This window comes from Equus przewalskii, chromosome 20, assembly GCF_037783145.1.
Source record: "Equus przewalskii isolate Varuska chromosome 20, EquPr2, whole genome shotgun sequence".
NCBI classification, from domain to species: Eukaryota; Metazoa; Chordata; class Mammalia; order Perissodactyla; family Equidae; genus Equus; species Equus przewalskii.
This window is the reverse complement of record NC_091850.1, coordinates 3,295,610-3,313,876: the sequence shown is the minus strand read 5'-3', so window position 1 is coordinate 3,313,876 and position 18,267 is coordinate 3,295,610. Positions and strand designations below refer to the sequence as shown.

At 59.0% G+C, this 18,267-nt stretch overlaps 1 protein-coding gene across 12 annotated transcripts in view; it reads right to left on the bottom strand.

Moving 5' to 3' along the window:
* Positions 1-18,267, bottom strand: part of CRTC1 (CREB regulated transcription coactivator 1) — a 72,412-nt gene that overhangs the window by 30,711 nt on the left and 23,434 nt on the right. For 7 of the 12 annotated variants that reach the window (XM_070586659.1, XM_070586660.1, XM_070586663.1 and 4 more), the window contains exons 2-3: positions 2,210-2,326; positions 1,037-1,084 (exon numbers count right to left, since the gene is read on the bottom strand). In XM_070586659.1, the coding sequence (XP_070442760.1) occupies positions 1,037-1,084; positions 2,210-2,326 (165 nt within the window). The remainder of the gene's footprint in view (positions 1-1,036; positions 1,085-2,209; positions 2,327-18,267) is intronic. The other 5 variants (XM_070586662.1, XM_070586661.1, XM_070586665.1 and 2 more) reach the window with 1 other exon arrangement.

Sequence of the window (18,267 nt, the reverse complement as noted above, 5' to 3'; positions counted from 1 at the left end):
AAGTGCTGGCTCCCCAGAGGCTCCTCCTTGAGCCCGGGCCAGTCTTGATGAAGACCCAGGCCCACGCACCCTCCCCCACTGCCTCATCCAGGCACCACACAAGGCACCACGGGGAGCCAAGTGCAGGCGCCTTCCGGAGCCCTGGCCCACAGCTTGTCCGGATGGGGCTTCCTTGCAGCACCTGGGGCTGGCACCAGGCCCCTGGCCGGGCCCTGCTCTCCCTCCCGGCTCCATGCCCCAAGGGCCCCCGGGAGCCTGCTCTCTGCCTACCCTGGTGCCATGGGGCCCCTCACCATCTGACTGGGACAAGACAGGCGGCCTTAGCCAGCTCTAGACACAGCCAGTCCCCTTACCCAGCCATCTGGCCCTTGGGCCCTAATGGCTCTCTGGGCAGCCAGGCAAAAAGCAATTTCCTTCCAGAAGACTGCCCCTGGCTGGAACCACTGCTCTTCCCCACCAGCCCGAATGCCCTGGCCAGCGTTCAGGGCTGACTGCTCCCCCAGTATCCGGGATTCCTGTCTCTCTCTGACCTGGCGAGGACCCTCCGGCTTGGGTCTTTCTGCACCTTCGCCTCCCAAAGGCTGGGGAGCCAGGAGACGGCCATGACTGAGGGAGGGTGGGAACCACGCCATCCAGGCATGGACACCGGAGGGCAGGGCCACTCCGCTCCTCCCAGAGATGCCTGGAAGGCCAGAGGGGAAACTGAGGTGGCTGAAGCAGAGCCAGAGACAGAGAAAAGCTCAGGCCTGGCCACAGCCCAGCTCACGAGGCTGCATCTAGGATCTGTGCACACGCGTGTGTGCGTGTGTCACAGGAACGAACCATGCAGCATTGACGTGCATGCTCGGATCCCCAAGTGGGGGTCTCTCAACATGACCACAAGCACTGCCCCAGATAGGGGGTGCAGAGCAGATCCATTTCCGTTTAGTGGACAGGACACCTCCTGCTGGGCCACGAGGGGCAGGGGGCGGCCACGCAGGAATAACCAGCGTCCGCGCTGGGGACACCAACAGCCTCAGCCCAGGGGCTCATTTACCAGAGAGACAGGAGCCGCTGCCAGGGCCTCCCCCAGAAATCCGCTGGGCTGAAAATGCAAAGAACCGAGACTTTCAGACACTCCTGCCTCACCCAGCCCCCCGTGCACCCACAGCCCGAGGGGGCTCTACGCCAGCCCCAGGCAGGGCCAAGCTCAGGGGTGCCCAGAGAGATGCTCTCCTCAAGGGAGGAGGGGATGTGGGGAACAGAGAAAGGCGAGAGACAGGGAGGAGGGAGAGCACCCAAATGAGGAAGGGCCTTGACTGAGAGGTGAGGCTCCAGAGCACACAGGGCCCCATGCGTCTGCTCTGATGAGGAGGTCGTCAGGGTAGGGTTGTATCCTGAAGGGCCCACAGAACGCAGAGCTGAACCAGACAGACCCAAAGCCACCCTGGGGGACCCCAGGTGGTGCTGTGCTGTGTCCCAGGGGCAGCATGGGAGGAGTAGGAGCTGAGGAGTGACTCACGTGGGCAAGTGGGGGACTGAGCTCCCTGGGGACCCACCCTGCTCCACCTGGCCTGTCAGCACGTTGACAGACATGGCTGTTACCGGGGCTGCGTCCCAGCCACAGACCTGTCCCTGCAGAGCCCAGACATCATGCTGGGGGTGGGCCCCATTCTCAGCCCAGATCCTCGGGCCACCTAACCCTCGTTTCCACCTGCAGACCAGGGCCAGGGCACAGCCTGGGGGAAGTGGGGGGCTCTGTGCCCAGGCGGTGGGCCTTATCTCTCATTATTTATGATAAGGATGTGCGCGGCGGCCGCGCGGCCTGCAGGAGCCACGCTATGTGTGTCTCTGCCAAGAAACGTCTGCAGACAAGTGGGGTCAGGCCACAGGGCCTCCTTCTGAGAATTGCTGGGCTTGCGGATTAGTGAGGCGGGACGGAGCCAAGCCCCAGAGGCCCTGAGCGGTTCCCGCTGCCGCACAGCCGGCCAACAGGTGTAGCGGCTGCCGAAACGCTCACCGCCAGACCACGGCCTCGCTTCAGGGTGTGCTGACAGGGGCCGGGCCGGAGGGCTCCAGGCGAGCACAGGGGCAGAAGAGGAGTAGGCGGGGGCAGGGTGATGACCCCAGCTGTCTGTGGCCATCACACACATGCTCCGTCTGTGGCCAGGGCGGGGCCTGGAGTGCAAAGCGCCCCAGGTGGGAGGCAGTGCAGGGGGAGGGGGCTCACCTGGAAGGGCAGGTCCATGGTGCCGCTCCCAATCTGGTTCACGTTGGGCAGGGACCCACCATAGTACTGGCCACGGCTTGGGCCCAGTTGCAGGTACTGAGACTTCTGGAGCTGGAGCTACAAGAGAGGAGCAGGCAGCTGCAGCGGGGCTGGGGGGGCCCTCTCCAGCACACCCCACAGAGCACCACTCCCATGGGCCCCAAAAGGACTCCAGCAGTGTGGTCTGTGGCTCCAGTCACTCAGAGGGTGGGGACGCTGTCACGCAGATTCTCAGAGCAGCCAGGTGTCTCTCTACCATGAATGGCAGAACCAGAAACCCAAGGTGCCCTGGCCAGCCCTCCCCAGGACTGCATGAACTTGCGGGGGTCCTGCTGGCCGACTCGGCCGGTTTGTGAATGAGAGTGACCGCAGAGCTGGAGACTGCAGCCCGAGGAGGAGGCCCCTCATCCCCACCCGGGGAGCCATTTCTTATCACGGCCAAAGGCTGTGTTCCCGGGGCGCAGGCCAGAGGCTGTGAATTGACACCCGGACACAGGAGAAACTGTCTTTCCAGTGGCCTGGATCAGAGGGGCCTTGTCAGAAGCGCAGCGCTGGCTTTCAAAGCGCAGGATGTGCGACCCCTCTGGCAGCACACACATGGTGAGCAGGTCTGCCAGACTCTGCCTGAGTTCTTGGGGGTCCTGCCCAAGGCCCCTGGCTCCTTCTGCCCATCCTGCCACCTCGCTGGGCCATGGGCCCAGTGAAGGGCCTTCATGTGGGCTCCCTGCGTCCCCGCACAGCCCCCCACCCAGCAGTCGTGCAGGGATTTGTGGCTGCGAGACAGGAGCTGGGGCTCCCTCACCGGCCCCAGCTGCCTCGGAACGGGGCTAGGACCCAGCCTCTTCCCCCTGGAGCAGCCAATCCCACTCTGCCAGGATCAATGGCAGACACCCCTGACCTGCTCTGCAGCACCAGTGGCCTGTCGCACTGCCAGAGGAGACAGGCGCCGTACCAAGGGGCAGCAGCCGGGCACGCAGGGAGGGTGGGCGTCCACTCGGCGGCTGGGCCGGTTGCTAGGGTCAACAGTGTACACAACAAGGCCGGCTCACGTTCCCTCACAAACAGCTCCTGGCAGCGCTCCGGGAGCCGGCCGCCCGCGCCGCCCTGCTCTCGCGCGCCAGCCCCAGCCTTCCGGGGGCCCCGGACACCGGGGGGGAAGTAGAGCTCAGGAACTGGCCGCCTGCCCGGCCGAGCACCTCACTCAGGTAAACAGCTGTTTCCTGCGAGCACACTGTAGCCGGGAAGGGGACTGACCTTTCTCATTCCTTCACGGTGCTTCCTGGGCATCTGGGGGGCCCGGCCCAGGGTCTGCGTCTGACGGCTGGAGACGCTGACTGTGAACACCCCCGCTGTGTCCTTCCCCACAGTCATGAGAGATGAAACAGGCCAGACCCTGGCCAGAGGGGGCAGAGGCCGAGCAGGGTGGGCACAGGTCACCTCTGACCTGAGGCCCCGCCCCCCCATGCCCTCCTTGTGTCTGAGCCATGAGGCAGGAGCCTGCATGGTGTCTGCCTCTCAAGAACCACGTGGCCCTGGAGTGCCATGGCCTTCTCCTGGGCCTCAGTTTCCCCTCCCTTGAGTAAGTTGTCTGGATGAGCGTGAATGCCTGGTGTGTGACAGAAAAAGTGCTCACGCCACATGTGCTCTCGTCACAGGCTGACCCGCCAGTTCTGGGAGCCCCCGTATGCAAGGCAAAGCTGCCCCGTCCTGGGCCAGGGGGAGCCCAGTGCTGGGGATGAGCTACAGGATCAGGGACTGACAGGATGCTCACAGCTTGCCTGCTGCTGCAACACTGGGCCACCCAGGCCCCACCTCTATCGGAGACTCTCCCCGATGGTCGCCCACCCCCAACCCCTAGGGACTGTGCGACTGTCAGACTTTGGGGCATGGCCTCTGGGTCTGGAGTGGATGCATGTGGGGGGCCCGCTCTTCCTCTGGGGGAACCTGTGCTCATCCTTGGTGGCATGTGGGGCTGCACAGGAAAGAGTTAACCTGGCCCAGAGAGGTCTGGCCTTTGCCCACAGCTCCTGGGAGGTGAAAGTCCTGCCTGATAAGAGTGTCTTTGTTTGCCTGGGGCCTTGGGTCACACTGCGTGGTCTATGTCAACAGTGTGATTTCGGGTGGGGGTCTTGGGTCATGTCTTTTCAGCTCCCCTCTGTAGGGGCTGGAGACGAAGGTCAGCCATGCAGGCAGTCAGCCGGGTCCACCTCTGTGAGCCCCCATAAAAACCCTGGACACCGAGGCCTGGGGCGCGTCCCTGGTGGCAGTACACCATGCGTGCGGTCACACATTGGTGCTGGGGGAAGTAAGCGCTGTCCCCATGACTCCATGGGGAGGAGACAACAAGAAGCTCCGTGCATGGAGCTCTCCTGGATGCCACCCCATGCACCTCGTCCCTTTGCTGACTGCAATCTGGCCCTTCTGCTGTAACAAACCCTAACTGCGTGCACAACAGCTTCAGTGAGTTCTGAGAGCTTCTAGTGACTGCTGACCTGAGTGTGGTCTTGGGTACGCCCTAACTTTGCAGATGCCGACTGCCCTCCAACCTGGCTGGGAACCCCCAGGAGTAGGGTCCTGGGGTAAGGAAATGCCAACCTAAGGCTCTGCCCATGGACCTGCTGCCTCAGAGGGTCCACAGAGAGAACAGAAGAGTGACCCACCAGACAGGGTCTGACAAGCTGCTGGACAGTGAAGCTCATGCCTCTTCCTGCTGCCAGGCCACGGTCCCTGATGCACTTCTCCACCCAGAGGTCCTTACTCTGAGACCACCAAATGGCACTTCCCCTCAATCTCACCAACAGAGCTCCGTAAACCCAGCATCCAAGCCAGGGCCCGTCACTCAGCAGCAACTGCTAGTGGAACAAACACGTGTACAAACATGTAAGTGAGTGAAAAAACACTGCCCTTCCCACGCTTGGGAGCCAACTTTCACACGCCAGGTGACAGGACCACCTAGAGGCCATGCAAGGACCTTTCAGGATGCCAACACAGCTCCTGACACCCACACGGAAGCTTGGGGCTGACACGGGGCTTAGATGCCTCTCCCTCCCCCCGCCCTATCCTTGTGGCTGTTGGCCACGTGGGAAGGCAGCCAGGGAAGTAAAGCCTGGACAAGGCCATCATGTGCTGGAGGCCACCCAGTAGAACGGGAAAGCTGCAGCTCCCTGGGCTGCCCCTTGCCTGTGGCCTCTGGGTCAGACAGCCCATGGTCTGAGCCAGGCTCCCCGACTGTGAGAGCGGACCCCACATTAGATTTGGAGGGTCTGGGCTGAGGGTGGGCAGGCGCCCCGTTACCCATGCTTTCACCGTGGCCTCCCTGCCCTCTGCTCTCTCCACTCCTCGCTCCCTCAAGTCGCCTGTGTTCTTCATCTCCAGCATTTCTGTTTGGTGTGCTTTTAGAGTTTGAATCTCTTTTGTGAAAACTCCCTCCTGCTCGTTAATTTTATTCCTCACTTCACTGAACTGTCTTTCTGAGATTTCTTGTAACTTGCTGAATTTCTCTATGATAACTACTTTGAATGCTGTGTCATTTAGATTGTAAATTTCTGTGTCTTCAGGGTTGGTTTCTGTCTCGTCATTTTCCTTCTGATCAGGGGTGTTATCGTGTTTCTTCTTGCTGTTTGATGAACTGGACTTTTGCTGGCGCATAGTGGTAGCATCTGGTGGCAGAGTCTACCTGCCACCACTGCAGGGGACAGGAGCTGTGTTTTCTGAACCCACACATCTGCTGGAAGTTGTGCTGGTAGGGCTCTCTGCGTTTGCTGGCCACTGCTGCTTAGTGGGTCCCACACACAGGCGCAGGTGCTCTGGTGCAGACTGTGGCCCTGACCGACCAGCCGAGCTGCTGTGCTGGGCGGCAGGGGAGGGGAGGGGGCTTTCTTTCACACGCACAAGCACACCCACTCTGCACTCACTGGCAGTCCACCTGTGCCGCTGGGCTTGGTGGGAGCGGGAGTGCCCACACGGTGGACAAGCTGTGTCAGTGAGGAGCATTCCCACAGGCTGGGATGCAACTCCGAAAGCAAAAGTGTTCCTGCAGAGGCCTGACAGCTCCCCCATCTCCTGCCACGGTCATGCACCAGCTGCTGCGCAAGGTCCCACACTACAGATCGCTGCCTCTGGGCAGGGGGAGGAGATTTGCTTACCTCTTTGCACTGCTTCCTGGGGATCCAGCACTCCCACCTTCAGACGTATGGCTGACACAATTCAACCCAGGACAGGCCCTCTGAGGTGGGTACCAGGACATTCCACTTTCCAGATGGGAAAACCAAGGCTCGATGTGAGGGAACTACCCAAGGCTACCCAACCCGGAAGTGGCCAAGCGGGGCAGGCACCCCACTCCTGGAACTTGACCCCTGTATGACCCTGCAGACCAGCGGGCAGTTGGGACTGCAGAGTGTCACAGAGGCCACGTCGCATCTCGGCAAAAGTGCACCTGCTCCTCTGGGAGCTTCTGGTCAGAGCACCAACCTGACGATGACTACCACGTCAGCTCTGTGTGGGCAGGCCCAGCATAAGTTCCACCATAAAAAGCCACCTCTGGCCCCGCCTCAGCCCTGGGCCCCTCATTTCCAGGTAGGGCCCCCTCGCCCCCAACACAGCCTGTGCCCAAGTCCCCTGTGCACAAAACCCTTCTCCCCATCTCCATTCGATGCCCACCCCCCTGCAGAGCCCTGTGCAGTGGTGGTTTCTCCGGCCTCCCCTGGCCCCCCTTTCTGACGGGATCCCACAGGGGCTTACCCAGTGTAGCATGCATCCCCAGCCTCTGTCCGTGCCCCTGCCCCTACTGGGCATGGCCCCTCATCCTGGTGGCATCCATGGGCCTGGGTGAAGCGGGGGCCACAAGACTGGGGAACAGGGACCAATGGCCCTGGGAAGGCATTGCATGGCAGACATGGCCACTTCTCCAGGGCAGCGCCCAATCCTCTGGGACCCTGCACAGGATGCACTGACACCCACACCTGCTAGCCCCGCCGAGGCCCCATGCTCCAGACAGAGCTGGCCCTGGTTGGGCCTGCCAGTAATCACCATGGCAACTGGCTGGCCTTCTAATGAGATTAAGGGAAGCTGGCGTGATGAAGGCTGAGCTCTGTCCTGCAAAGTCAGGGGACGCGCAGGGGCCATGCTGTGGGGGTTCAGGGAGGAGCTGTGTCCTCCAAGCAGGCCTCAGTTTCCTCTCTCACCACAAACCCCTGCACAGTCTGGCCCTCTTCTCTCCCCCAACCACTGCGCTCCAGCATACAGGCCTCCTTGGAGTCCTTCGATAAGCTGAGCGGGTTGCTGTCTCAGGGCCTTTGCACTGGCCTTGAGTGCAAAGGCTCCCTCCTCCGGAAGGCTCTTCCCACTGGGCCAGCCCAATACCATGCATCTCACCCCCATGGGGTCACCTCCTCCACAGCTCATGGTCCAAAACCACCCCACTGTGGTCTGTCTCCTCCTGTCACAGTGTCAGCTCCATGACAACCCTGGTACAGGGAGCAGCTGGGCGCACACGTGGCCAGTGAGTGAGCAGACAATGGATAAGCATGTGCGCACAGGAACAACGGCTGGATGTACTCAGAACCCAGGCAGGGCCCACATTTCTGCTGTGCCCTGTGGACCCCCTGCCCCCCACCTCAGTTAGGAAGAACAGACACTGCCTAAGCACAGAGGCAAAGAACTACTCACAAGAAGGAGGTAGAGGGGCCGGCCTGGTGGCGCAGCAGTTAAGTGCACACGTTCTGCTTCGGCGGCCCGGGGTTCACCAGTTCAGATCCCGGGTGTAGACATGGCACCACTTGGCGAGCCATGCTGGGGTAGGCGTCCCACATATAAAGTAGAGGAAGATGGGCACGGACGTTAGCTCAGGGCCAGTCTTCCTCAGCAAAAAGAGGAGGATTGGCAGCAGTTAGCTCAGGGCTAATCTTCCTCAAAAAAAAAAAAAAAAAGGAGGTGGAGGGCCAATGCTGTCTCCTCATCAGCTCGAGAGCACAGTGCTTCTGGACCCCAAGCACTAGCCAGGCCTTGGGCTTGGCCCACAGCCCTGCACCTCAGGCTCCCCTAGGTGGAGTCCACAGAAGGTGGCCAACGCAGAGAGGAAGAGAGGACTGGAACGGCCTGCCTTTGGAGGGGCTTCCTGGGAGGCAGGGAGTGGGGCTTCCTCGGGTTCTCCAAGCACACCGGCAGCCGTGGGGGCACATGGAGGGAACCCTGAAAGGACGATTCTGAGTCACGTGGGGCCACTGCACCCTGGCGAGCACCAGGTTCTGGCTACGTCCCTCCAGGTTCCTTCCATGGCCTGCCCCTGCGAGGCCCCTGGTCTCAGCTCAGGCACGAGGTGGCCAGTTCGAGGACAGATAGCCCCCCACAGGCTCCATTCATCACATCGGGCCCTCACACTGCTCAGCTGAGGCAGGGTGACATGTGCACAGCTGTGGACATCTCATTGAGACCACAGAGGTGGACTCGGAACACGGCAGGCAGAGTCACCCCAGAGAGAGGGGGGCAGAGGGCTGCTGGCTCCAACCCAGGACTCCCCGGCCCCCGCCCTGCCGCCACTGAGAGACCAGCAGTGACCACTCACGCTGAGTGTCCATGGGATGGATAGTTTCTCCTCACATCTTCCCTCCCACTCTGGAAAGGATCAGAGACCCGGGGCTCTGGGGCAGATGGCTGTGCCTGCACAGGGACCAACTAGGAAGGCTGGGGTCTGCTCTTCTCTTTCTCTTTAACTTTCTTCTTTTTATTGAAGTAATCTTCACATAACATAAAGTGAACCATTATAAAGTGCACAATTCAGTGGCATCTAGCACATTCACAACGTTGTGCAACCACCACATCTACCTAGTCCCAGAACATTGTCATCCCCCTGAAAGGAAGCCCTGTTCCCATGAGCAATCCCTCCCCATCCCCCTCCTCATCCCCTGCCCGCCACCAATCCACTTGCTGTCTCTATGGATTTGCCCGTTCTGGACTTTTCATATGAATGGATCGCACACTATGTGGTTTTTTGTGGCTGGCCTCCCTCACTCAGCATGAGGTTTTTGAGGTTCACCCATGTTGTAGCGCGTGTCAGGGCTTCATTCCTTTTTATGGCTGAGTAATAGTCCATTGTGTGGATGGACCACATTTTGTTTGTCCTTCATCTGTTAATGGACATGTGGGTCGTTTCCACCTTTTGGCGACTGTGGACAGTGCTGCTGTGACCACACTGTGCAAGTCCCTGTGTGAATCCCTGTTTTCAACTCTCCAGGTCCATCCCTGGGAGGGAACTGCTGGGTCACGGGGTCATTCTGTTTAGCTTTCTGAGGAGCCGTCAGGCCCTTTCCCACAGCAGCTGCACGTTTCACATCCCCACCCGCAGTGCGGGAGGGTCCAATTCCTCCGCATCCTCCCCAACACTTGCTGGTTCCTGTTTTCTGATAGGAGCTGTCCTGGCAGGTGTGAAGTGGTATCTCGCAGTGGTTTTGACTCGCATTTCCCTGATGGCCATTGATGCCGAGCAACTTCTCATGTGCTTGTTCGCCATCTGAATATCTTCTTTAGAGAGATGTCTATTCAAGTCGTTCACCCCTCCCCCCCTTTTTTTTTTTTGGTGAGGAAGATTGGTCTGAGCTAATATCTCTTGCCAATCTTCTTTTTGCTTGAGGAAGATTGGCCCTGAGCCAATATGTGTGCCAATCTTCCTCTATCTTGTATGCGGGACACTGCCACAGCATGGCCACCAACAAGTGGTGTAGGTCCACACCCAGAAACCAAACCCATGAACCCCAGGCTGCCAAAGTGGAACATGCCAAATTTAACCACTATGCCACCAGGCTGGCCCCTAAAGTCCTTCACCCATTTTTAAACTGGGTTGTCTTTTTCTTGTTGAGTTGTAAGAGTTCTTTATATTTTCTGGATATTAATCCCTTATCAGCTGTATAGTTTGCAAATATTTTCCCCCATTCTGTAGGTTGTCTTTTCACTTTCTTGGGCCTTCTGATGCACAAAAGTTGTTAATGTTGATAGAATCCAATTAATCTATTTTTCTTTTGTTGCTTGAGCTTTTAGTATCATGTCTAAAAGTCTGTTACCTAACCCAAAGCCAGGAAGATTTACACCCATGCTTCCTTCTCCAAGTTTTATAGCCTTAGCTCTTCCATTTAGGCCTTTGGTCCACTTTGAGTTAATTCTTGTTAACTTTGTTGCTGTCCTGGTCCCACCCCCCAGTGGCCCCCAAGGAGACTGAGGGCTCCACAGGGAGGGGAGCCGGGCAGCCCCATGGAAGTGGCCTGCTCACTGGGCTCTCTCAGTAACCGTCTGCCGAGCGCAGGAGGGGATAATGAATGAATGAGGGAATGAATGAACACATCACGGGCGTGTGGCCGAGCGCCGATTCCAGGCTGAGTCACCCTGGCCCCTGGCCCCCCGGCTGTCCAAGACACTCCCCAGCTGCCTCCTCGCTCGTTCCCAAAGTGTAAATACAGAACCAGATACACAAACACCAGCGCGCCTCGGAATGCCTTTAATCAGGCCCAGCTGCCGCTGCCAAATCCCCAGCCTGGTGGAGCCAGAGGGTCCGCTGCGAGCACGTTTGGTCTCCCTTGTTGGTGGCGGCTGTTGAACACAGATGTTCCGGCTGGGATGTGTGAAGGGTCCCGCAGGGTCTGAGCGCAGCAGAGCTGGCTCACGGGGGCCTTTCTCCCTATGAAGGAGACCCTTGCCCTGCCAGCCGGCCAGGGGACCACCCAGGGTGGGGGCTTCGCAATAGCCTTAAGAGGGGGGACACATGACTTCACCTCTGTTTTACAAGTGGGGAAACTGAGGCACTGAGGGACACCAGGTTTGCTTGAGGTCGCCCAGAGATGGGAGGGGGCCTCAGTTACAACCCAGGGTCTTTCCCCGGTACACCCCAACTTCCCAGTGGTATCCCACAAGACCGGCCCTGCCTTCTGCCTCTGCATCCTTGCATCTACCCCCCTCTTTTCTGGAACCTTTCCTGGCAGCTCCTTCTCATCATTCGGGTTTCAGCTCAAACATCACCTCCTCAAGAAGCCCTCCCTGACCCCCCACTTCTAAAATGCCCCTGTGTTAGCTCGGGCTGCCGTGACAAAATACCACAGGCTGGGCGGCTCCAACAACACATTTACTTCTCACAGTTCTGCAGAGTGAAGTCCAAGACCAGGGTTCCGAGACAGCCTCTGAGGAGCGCCCTGTCACTGGCCTGCAGAAGGCCGCCTTCTCCCTGTGTCCTCACGCGGCCTCTCCCGGAGCGCGTGGGGGAGAACGGTCTCTCTCCCTCCTCCTATAAGGACACCTATCCTGTGGGATCAGGACCCATCCTTACGACCTCATTTTACCCTAATCACCTCCTCGCAGGCCCCATCTCCACATACAGTCCTACTGGAGGTTAGGGCTTGCACATAGGAATCTGGGGGACACAATTCAGTCCCCAGCACCCTCTCATAGATACACTGCCTGCCTGTGTCTGTCTGGCGGGCCAGCATGCCCTGACAGCTGGGGTCTGCTTGCCCGTCCTCTGTGAGCACCTCAGAGACCAGCAACCCCCCACCAGGAAGCAACCACTGACAGCTGTATCTGGAATTGCGGGGGCCCCAGAATCACCCGATGCCCTGAGTCCTCTGGGAACACCCACAGCCAGCCAAGCCCAGAGGCCCCAGGACTCTCCCAGTAGGAGCCTCCCGGTTCAGGGTGGGGTGGTCTGTGGGGAGAGGCCTTCTCTGGGCCTGGCCCGGTAGGACCCCAGAGTTGGTGGGGCAGGGGTGACCAGAGGAGCACACTCCCCAGGGGCTGCTGGGCAGCAAATCACAGGTGGCATTTCCAGAGTTGGTTGCACAAACGTAAAGCAACGCACCTGGTCCTGGGGCCATGGGCTGGACGGCAGGTAGAAGCACCTGGCGAGCATCTCAGGCAGCTACAAGGCAGTGCAACGGGGCAGGAACAGCCCAGGTACATCAGCTCAGCCCCTGAACTGGGCTGACCAATGTCTCCAGAATTCATGCCCACACCGAACCTCAGAACGTTACCTTGTTTGAAAATAGAATTTTTGCAGATGTAATTACTTGAGAGGAGGTCATCCTGGATTTAGGGAGGTCCCTAAATCTAGTGATGGGTGTCTTTATAAGAAGAGGACAGAGACAGACAAGGAGAAGACAGGCAGAGATCAGGGTGATGCAGCCACAAGCCATCAAAAGCCAGGAGAGAGGCATGGGATGGACCTCCCCTCAGGGCTCCCAGAAGAAGCCACCCCTGCCCACAGCACGATCCCAGACTCCTAGTCTCCAGAAGTATGAGGGAATCAGCTCCTGTTGTTTCAAGCCTCACAGTTTGTAGTACTTTGCGATAGCAGTCCCAGGACACTACCTGCTGCAAAGCAGAGTCCACAAGAGGGCCAGAGGGAGGCAGGGCTGCTCAGAGCCAAGCTTGGGGCAGGCGGGACCCTGAGACTGGACGGTCAGGAGGACCGACCACGGGTATCTCAAGTCGATACTGTAGGGTGAAGAACAAGCTAGTATGGGTCCTGGCAGAGGGAACAGCAGGGTAGAAGTGGAGGGTCAGGAAGAGACGGAGGAAGGACGAGGCCAGGCCAGCTCTGAAGGGCAGTCACTGCAAAGGGACGGAGAAGGCAACACTGGAGCCCAGACCAGGACAGCACAGGGGGCAGTGAATGCTTGGTTGGAGACCCAGTGCTGGTGACACCACAGCGGACTTGCCAGGCGGGTCGGGTCTCCGCACACTGGGAACTGCAGAAGGGCCCATCCCCAAGACACGTCTCCCTGGAAGGTCCTGGGGACGCCTTCCCCGACCCCAGGCCAACCCCACCCCCAGGTCCGAGGAGGAGCAACGGGGATGTGGGGTGTCAGTGGGCACAGAGCTCAGCCCTGGCTGCACACCTCCCTCTGGCCTGCAACTGGGCGTAGCATCTCCCAGGGCTGGGGTGGGGTCCAGTGAGGAGGGGCCTCAACAGCATGGCCTCCCAACCCCTCATCCACACACTGACACAGGGCCACAGCACGTCACCGTCGGGTCCACATACTGACACGGGACCACAGCACATCACCGTCAGGGCCACAGAGGCCACGTGCCACAGGCTGGGAGGGTCTAGCATTCACTCACCCACCCCCGGCACATCCAGGAGAGGCATGAGGGGCCCCAAGTGGGAAGCGGGGGCCATGCTGTGCAGGGTCCACACATAGCCTGAAGGCAAAGCCCAGTGCCGCCAGGAGGGTGAACCAGAGACACGGGCCACCTTCCACTGTCCTCTGCTGGAGGCCACACCTGGCTGTGGACTGCTGAAGCACTTTTTACATTTCAGAGGTCTGCTCCCCTGGTTCCATGTCGTGGTATCCAGGGGAGAGGAGGCCGACTGCCCCACACGGCACAGGATGACCAGCACATGAGTGCCAGCCCCAACCCCTCCCGTCTGAGCGCCAGGTTCCTGCAGCATGGTGGAGTACTCTCGCCACAGGCCAGCATCCACCACGGCGGCGGCCGACCCCAGCCCATGGCAAGGCCCATCCAAATGGCCAAGGGCACCTGGCTTCACTCGCAGCCTGGGGAAGCTCTCCCAGCCCCTGTGGGGTGCCGGGCCTGGCCTGGCAGGAACTCTCAGGAGGCCATGAGGCTGGGGCTCACAGCCAGAGGGGCCTCCAAGAATGAGGCAAAGAGAATCGAGTCAACTTCTAAAGATCAGGCTTGAAGAAGTGACTTGGAGCTGCCTGTTTATACTAGGACTGCATTCTACTGTGCCTCGGTTTCTAGAGCTGATAAGATTGAGAGCTCTGATACTGTGAAGTCCAAACCCCCTGGTCACTGCAGCTCCTTCCAGGTTCTGCTCATCCACCACTCAGGCTGCGCGGCTAATTAAGCTGAAGAAGCTGGGAATAAACTTTAGAACAAGTTAATAAAGTTCCTCGCCTATTAACAGAAAAAAGAGGGGGGTCAGGACAGTGCACTCTCGCCGCCCCGGGCAGCCCTCCTGGGGGGTGGGGCACTGGAGGCAGGGTGCTTCCCCGGGAGCAGGGGCCCTGATGCCAGAGGCACTCTCTGTCCATCCCGCAGTCCTGGGCCCTGTATGAGTCTCCTGGGGCTACTGTAACAAATAACCACAAACCAGGTGTCTCAATACAACAGGAATTTATCCCTTCCCGGTTCTGGAGGCCAGGCGTGCAGTGGAGGTGTGGGCGGGGCTGGCTCCTGTTACCGCCCCTGCTGGAGACTGTCCCAGCCTCACTCCTTGCCTCTGGAGGCTGCCAGCAGACCATGGGATCCCTGGGCTTGTAGACGCAGCCCTCCGATCTCCGTCTCCATCTTCGCGTGGCCTTCTCCCTGTGGGTCTCCATTGCGTCTCCTTGCAAGGACACCAGTCACTGGATTCAGGGCCCACCCTACTCCAAGATGACTTCATGTTGACTTGATGACATCTGCAAAGGCCCTATTTCCAAATAAGGTCCCATTTGCAGGTACTGATTGGACCTAAATTTCGGGGGACACTCTTCAACCCATCCATCACCCAATCCTGTGTCACCTCAGGTCCCACGCTAAGAACTGTTCCACAGTGGCAACACCCTAAAGCTCAAGCCTCACCCCTTCTCCTGCAGCCCTTGGGCCCCTAGGGCAGCGCTCTCCCCTCCCGAGCCTCCACTTCCTCCGCTGTTACCGGGGGGCTGAGGGGTGAAGCTGGGCCGGCTTATGGACCCGCCCAGCACTCGTCAGCTGCAGCGGAAATGAGCGGGACCCTGAGAGGCAGGTGGCCAGCAGCGTCTGCAGAGCCATTTGGCAGCGTCCGCTGGGAGCCTGAACGACATTCCTGCCCTCTGACCCAGTAATCCCACTTCTGGGAAGCTCTCCTGAGGGAGATTGTCCAAAATGCAGATTTATGCACAAGGATGTTCCTGAATCATCGGTCGGCAGAGCAAGGAGTTGGAGCCAGGCTGCAGGACACGGCCCAGCTCCAGAGAAGAACGAGGACACATGCCGCGGGGCTGGAGGCAGACGGTGGGAAACCGACAAGGGCCACGACTTCCAGACCGTCTCCGCAGTAGATCCGTGGGGCACAGGCGGCTCTGGGATGAAGCCAGGCTGCCTCTTTCCAAGGTTGTCCCTAAGTGGGACTGGGCACCGGGGCATGCAGGGGTTAGCAGAGCAGGGCAGGGAGGAGGGTGGCCAGGAGCCCAGAAATGCCCCACAGGGCGGGAGAGGAATTCTCTGGAACAAAGGAAGGTCCAGCGAACCACATAACTGGGGAGAGGATGTCACACACACTGTGGTCAGGAAAAGGGACGCTGGACAACTGGGCAACTGTGAGAGGGAAGGAATGAGACTCAGAGAAGAAGGGACACGCGTGCAGCCAAGGCCAGGACGAGGGAAGAGGGTCACAGTCAAACAACTAACAGACTACCTGATAGAGCTGTATTGTGAAGAATTTAAGAGTTATGTCAGAAGGTTTTGGTTTGAATTACTGATGAGAACATAATGAACTTAATAATGCCTCTGCCAAACGGAGGGAAGGGCACTGGTATTTATAATATCCCCAAGGACGCGAGCAGCCTGGTGGCCCCATGAACAGACAGCTCTAGCCCAGCACTTGCACCCTCTCCAACACTGACCGAAGGCCCTGTGGGTGGGGACGGCCAGCCTGGCCACCACCCTCCCATCGAGAAGGGTGACCACAGCCACCTGGGCTCTAGGCCAGGACCATATACCAGGTTCATCCTCTCCAGGACAGCGATGGACACAAACCCCAAAACAGGCCAAGGAGATGACCTGACAGCAAGGGGTTCTGTAAGGATGGGGGGCTCCCTGTAGGCCATGGGAAGGGATGGCCAACTGGACAGAGGTGGGGAAGAAGGGGGGCTCAAAGTGCAGAGGTCAGAGAGGAGGGCCCCCCCACTCGGGCCAAGAGGCCTGAGGAGTGGGATCTCACATACAGACAACAGGTCCCAGCCATGAAGATGTGGAGCGGCCCCCCCAGCTCCAGGCAGGATCCACACCGAGAGGGGGCAGGGGGGTAAGGAGGGTGCAGGGCAGGTGTGCTGATGTGATGGGGGTCGGGGCTGGGCAGGGAACAGGGTCAGAGGCTCCTAACTGATGAGGGCGATGAAGGTGGTGACAGTGAGACCAAGATGGCAGCTTGCCTGCCCCATGCTGGCGCCACGTGAGCAACCAAAGAAAATCAGCTCAGGGACATGAAGTGGGGTTCACAGTGTCCCTGAAAACTTATGTCCACATCCTCACCCTAGAAGCCTGTGACTCTGACCTCATTTGGAAAAAGAGTCTTTACATATATAATTAAGGTAAGTACCCTGGGATGAAGAAACCTTCCTGTGCTAGCCAGGTGGCCTCTAAATCCAATGATAAGTGTCCTTCTAAGGGAGAGAAGAGGAGATACATAGGGAGAAGCCATATGGAGACAGAGGCAGAGAGTGGGGTGATGGGTCCACAAACTGAGGAAGGCTGGGGCCCCCAGAAACTGGAACAGGCCAGGAACGCTCTTCCCCCTGGATCTCTAGAGGGAGCGCAGCCCTGCCCACACCTGGATTTCAGACTTCTGGGCTCCAGAATGTGAGAGAATAAACTCCTGTTGTCTCAGCCCCCAGTCTGTGGTGCTTGTTCCAGCAGCCCCAGGACGTTCAACCCACGGCTCCCCCAAGCCAGGACAGGTGCAGCCATCTCCCCTTCCCAGGGGAAGCTGAGGGCAGGTGGGCAGGCCCTGAACCCTGAGCTGATCACAGAACCCTACCCCCACCACACACACACACACACACACACACACACACACACACACACGTGGCAGCCCATTACCTCCTTCTTTTAACATGAAAACGAAACTGAATTCCAGCAAGCACAGAGAACAAGAGGCCTCCACACAGGCCACCCCTGCCCAAGACCTAACGGAGCTGTCGCTGTTCCCTCATCGTGGCCTCTCACTCTGCAAAATGGATGAGAGGGCCCTGAGGATGCTGCCAGGGTGCCCGTACTCATGCCGTGCTTCCCTCCAGGTGATGCCAGGCACCATCATTGCTGTCGCACCAACTCACATCCTGCCTTCTGGGGGCTCTGAGCACACCAGGGTCTCTGAGGGGACGGCGGCCAGGCAGGGACCATCTCGCTCCATCTGGGCCCTGCAGCTCTCTTGCTCGCAAGCCCCTCTGACCATCCAGGGCTCACAGCTCTTTCAGCCCCCTGACCCTTGTCCCCAAACAAAAGGTCCTGAGACAGGAAACACCAAACGAATGAGCAGTCGCCCCTTGCCTTCCGGAGCTCCCCGAGAGGCCCTCCATCCAGCAGGAACCAAGCCTACTGCTGGGAATGCTGCCCTGAACCCACGCAGCCACAAACTTCTGACACTTTAAACCACAGTGTGGTGGCGCCACACATCCCGGGAGGGCAGACAGCCTCACGCTGGATGCTGCTCTGCACCTGCTGGCCTCTGCAGGGGGGACACCCGCCCTTCCTGGGCCTATTTCATTGTTCCTCACCCACAGGCACTTCCGAGCACCAGCTCCAGGAGCAGCGACACCAGGGTGTACAGGTGCGGACATGGGGAGCCTGAAGGTAGGGTGGAAACAAATTTATCAACTGTAGATGGACCATCCACAACTGCCAAAAAGTGGAAATAACTAAATGGATGAAGGATGAACAAAATGTGGTCCATCCGCACAATAGAATATTACTCAGTCGTCAAGAGGAATGAAGCTCTGACACATGCTACAGCGTGGATGAACCTCAAAAGCATCGTGCTAAGCGAGAGAAGCCAGACATGAAAGGCCACATAGTGTGTGACTCCACTTACATGAGATGTCCACAAACCGAGAAACACTGGAGCCCCCAGAAGCTGGAAGAAGCAAGGATGTGTCCTCCCCTGGAGCCTTTGGAGGGAGCTCAGCCCTGTGACACCTTGATTTTGGACTTTTGGCCTCCAGACTGTGAGAGAGAATGAATGCCTGATGTTTAAGCCCCCCAGTCTGGGGTCATTTGTTAGTGGCCCCAGGGCACTCTCATGGGCCTGAGGCTCTGCACCTCCATGTGCGTTGTAC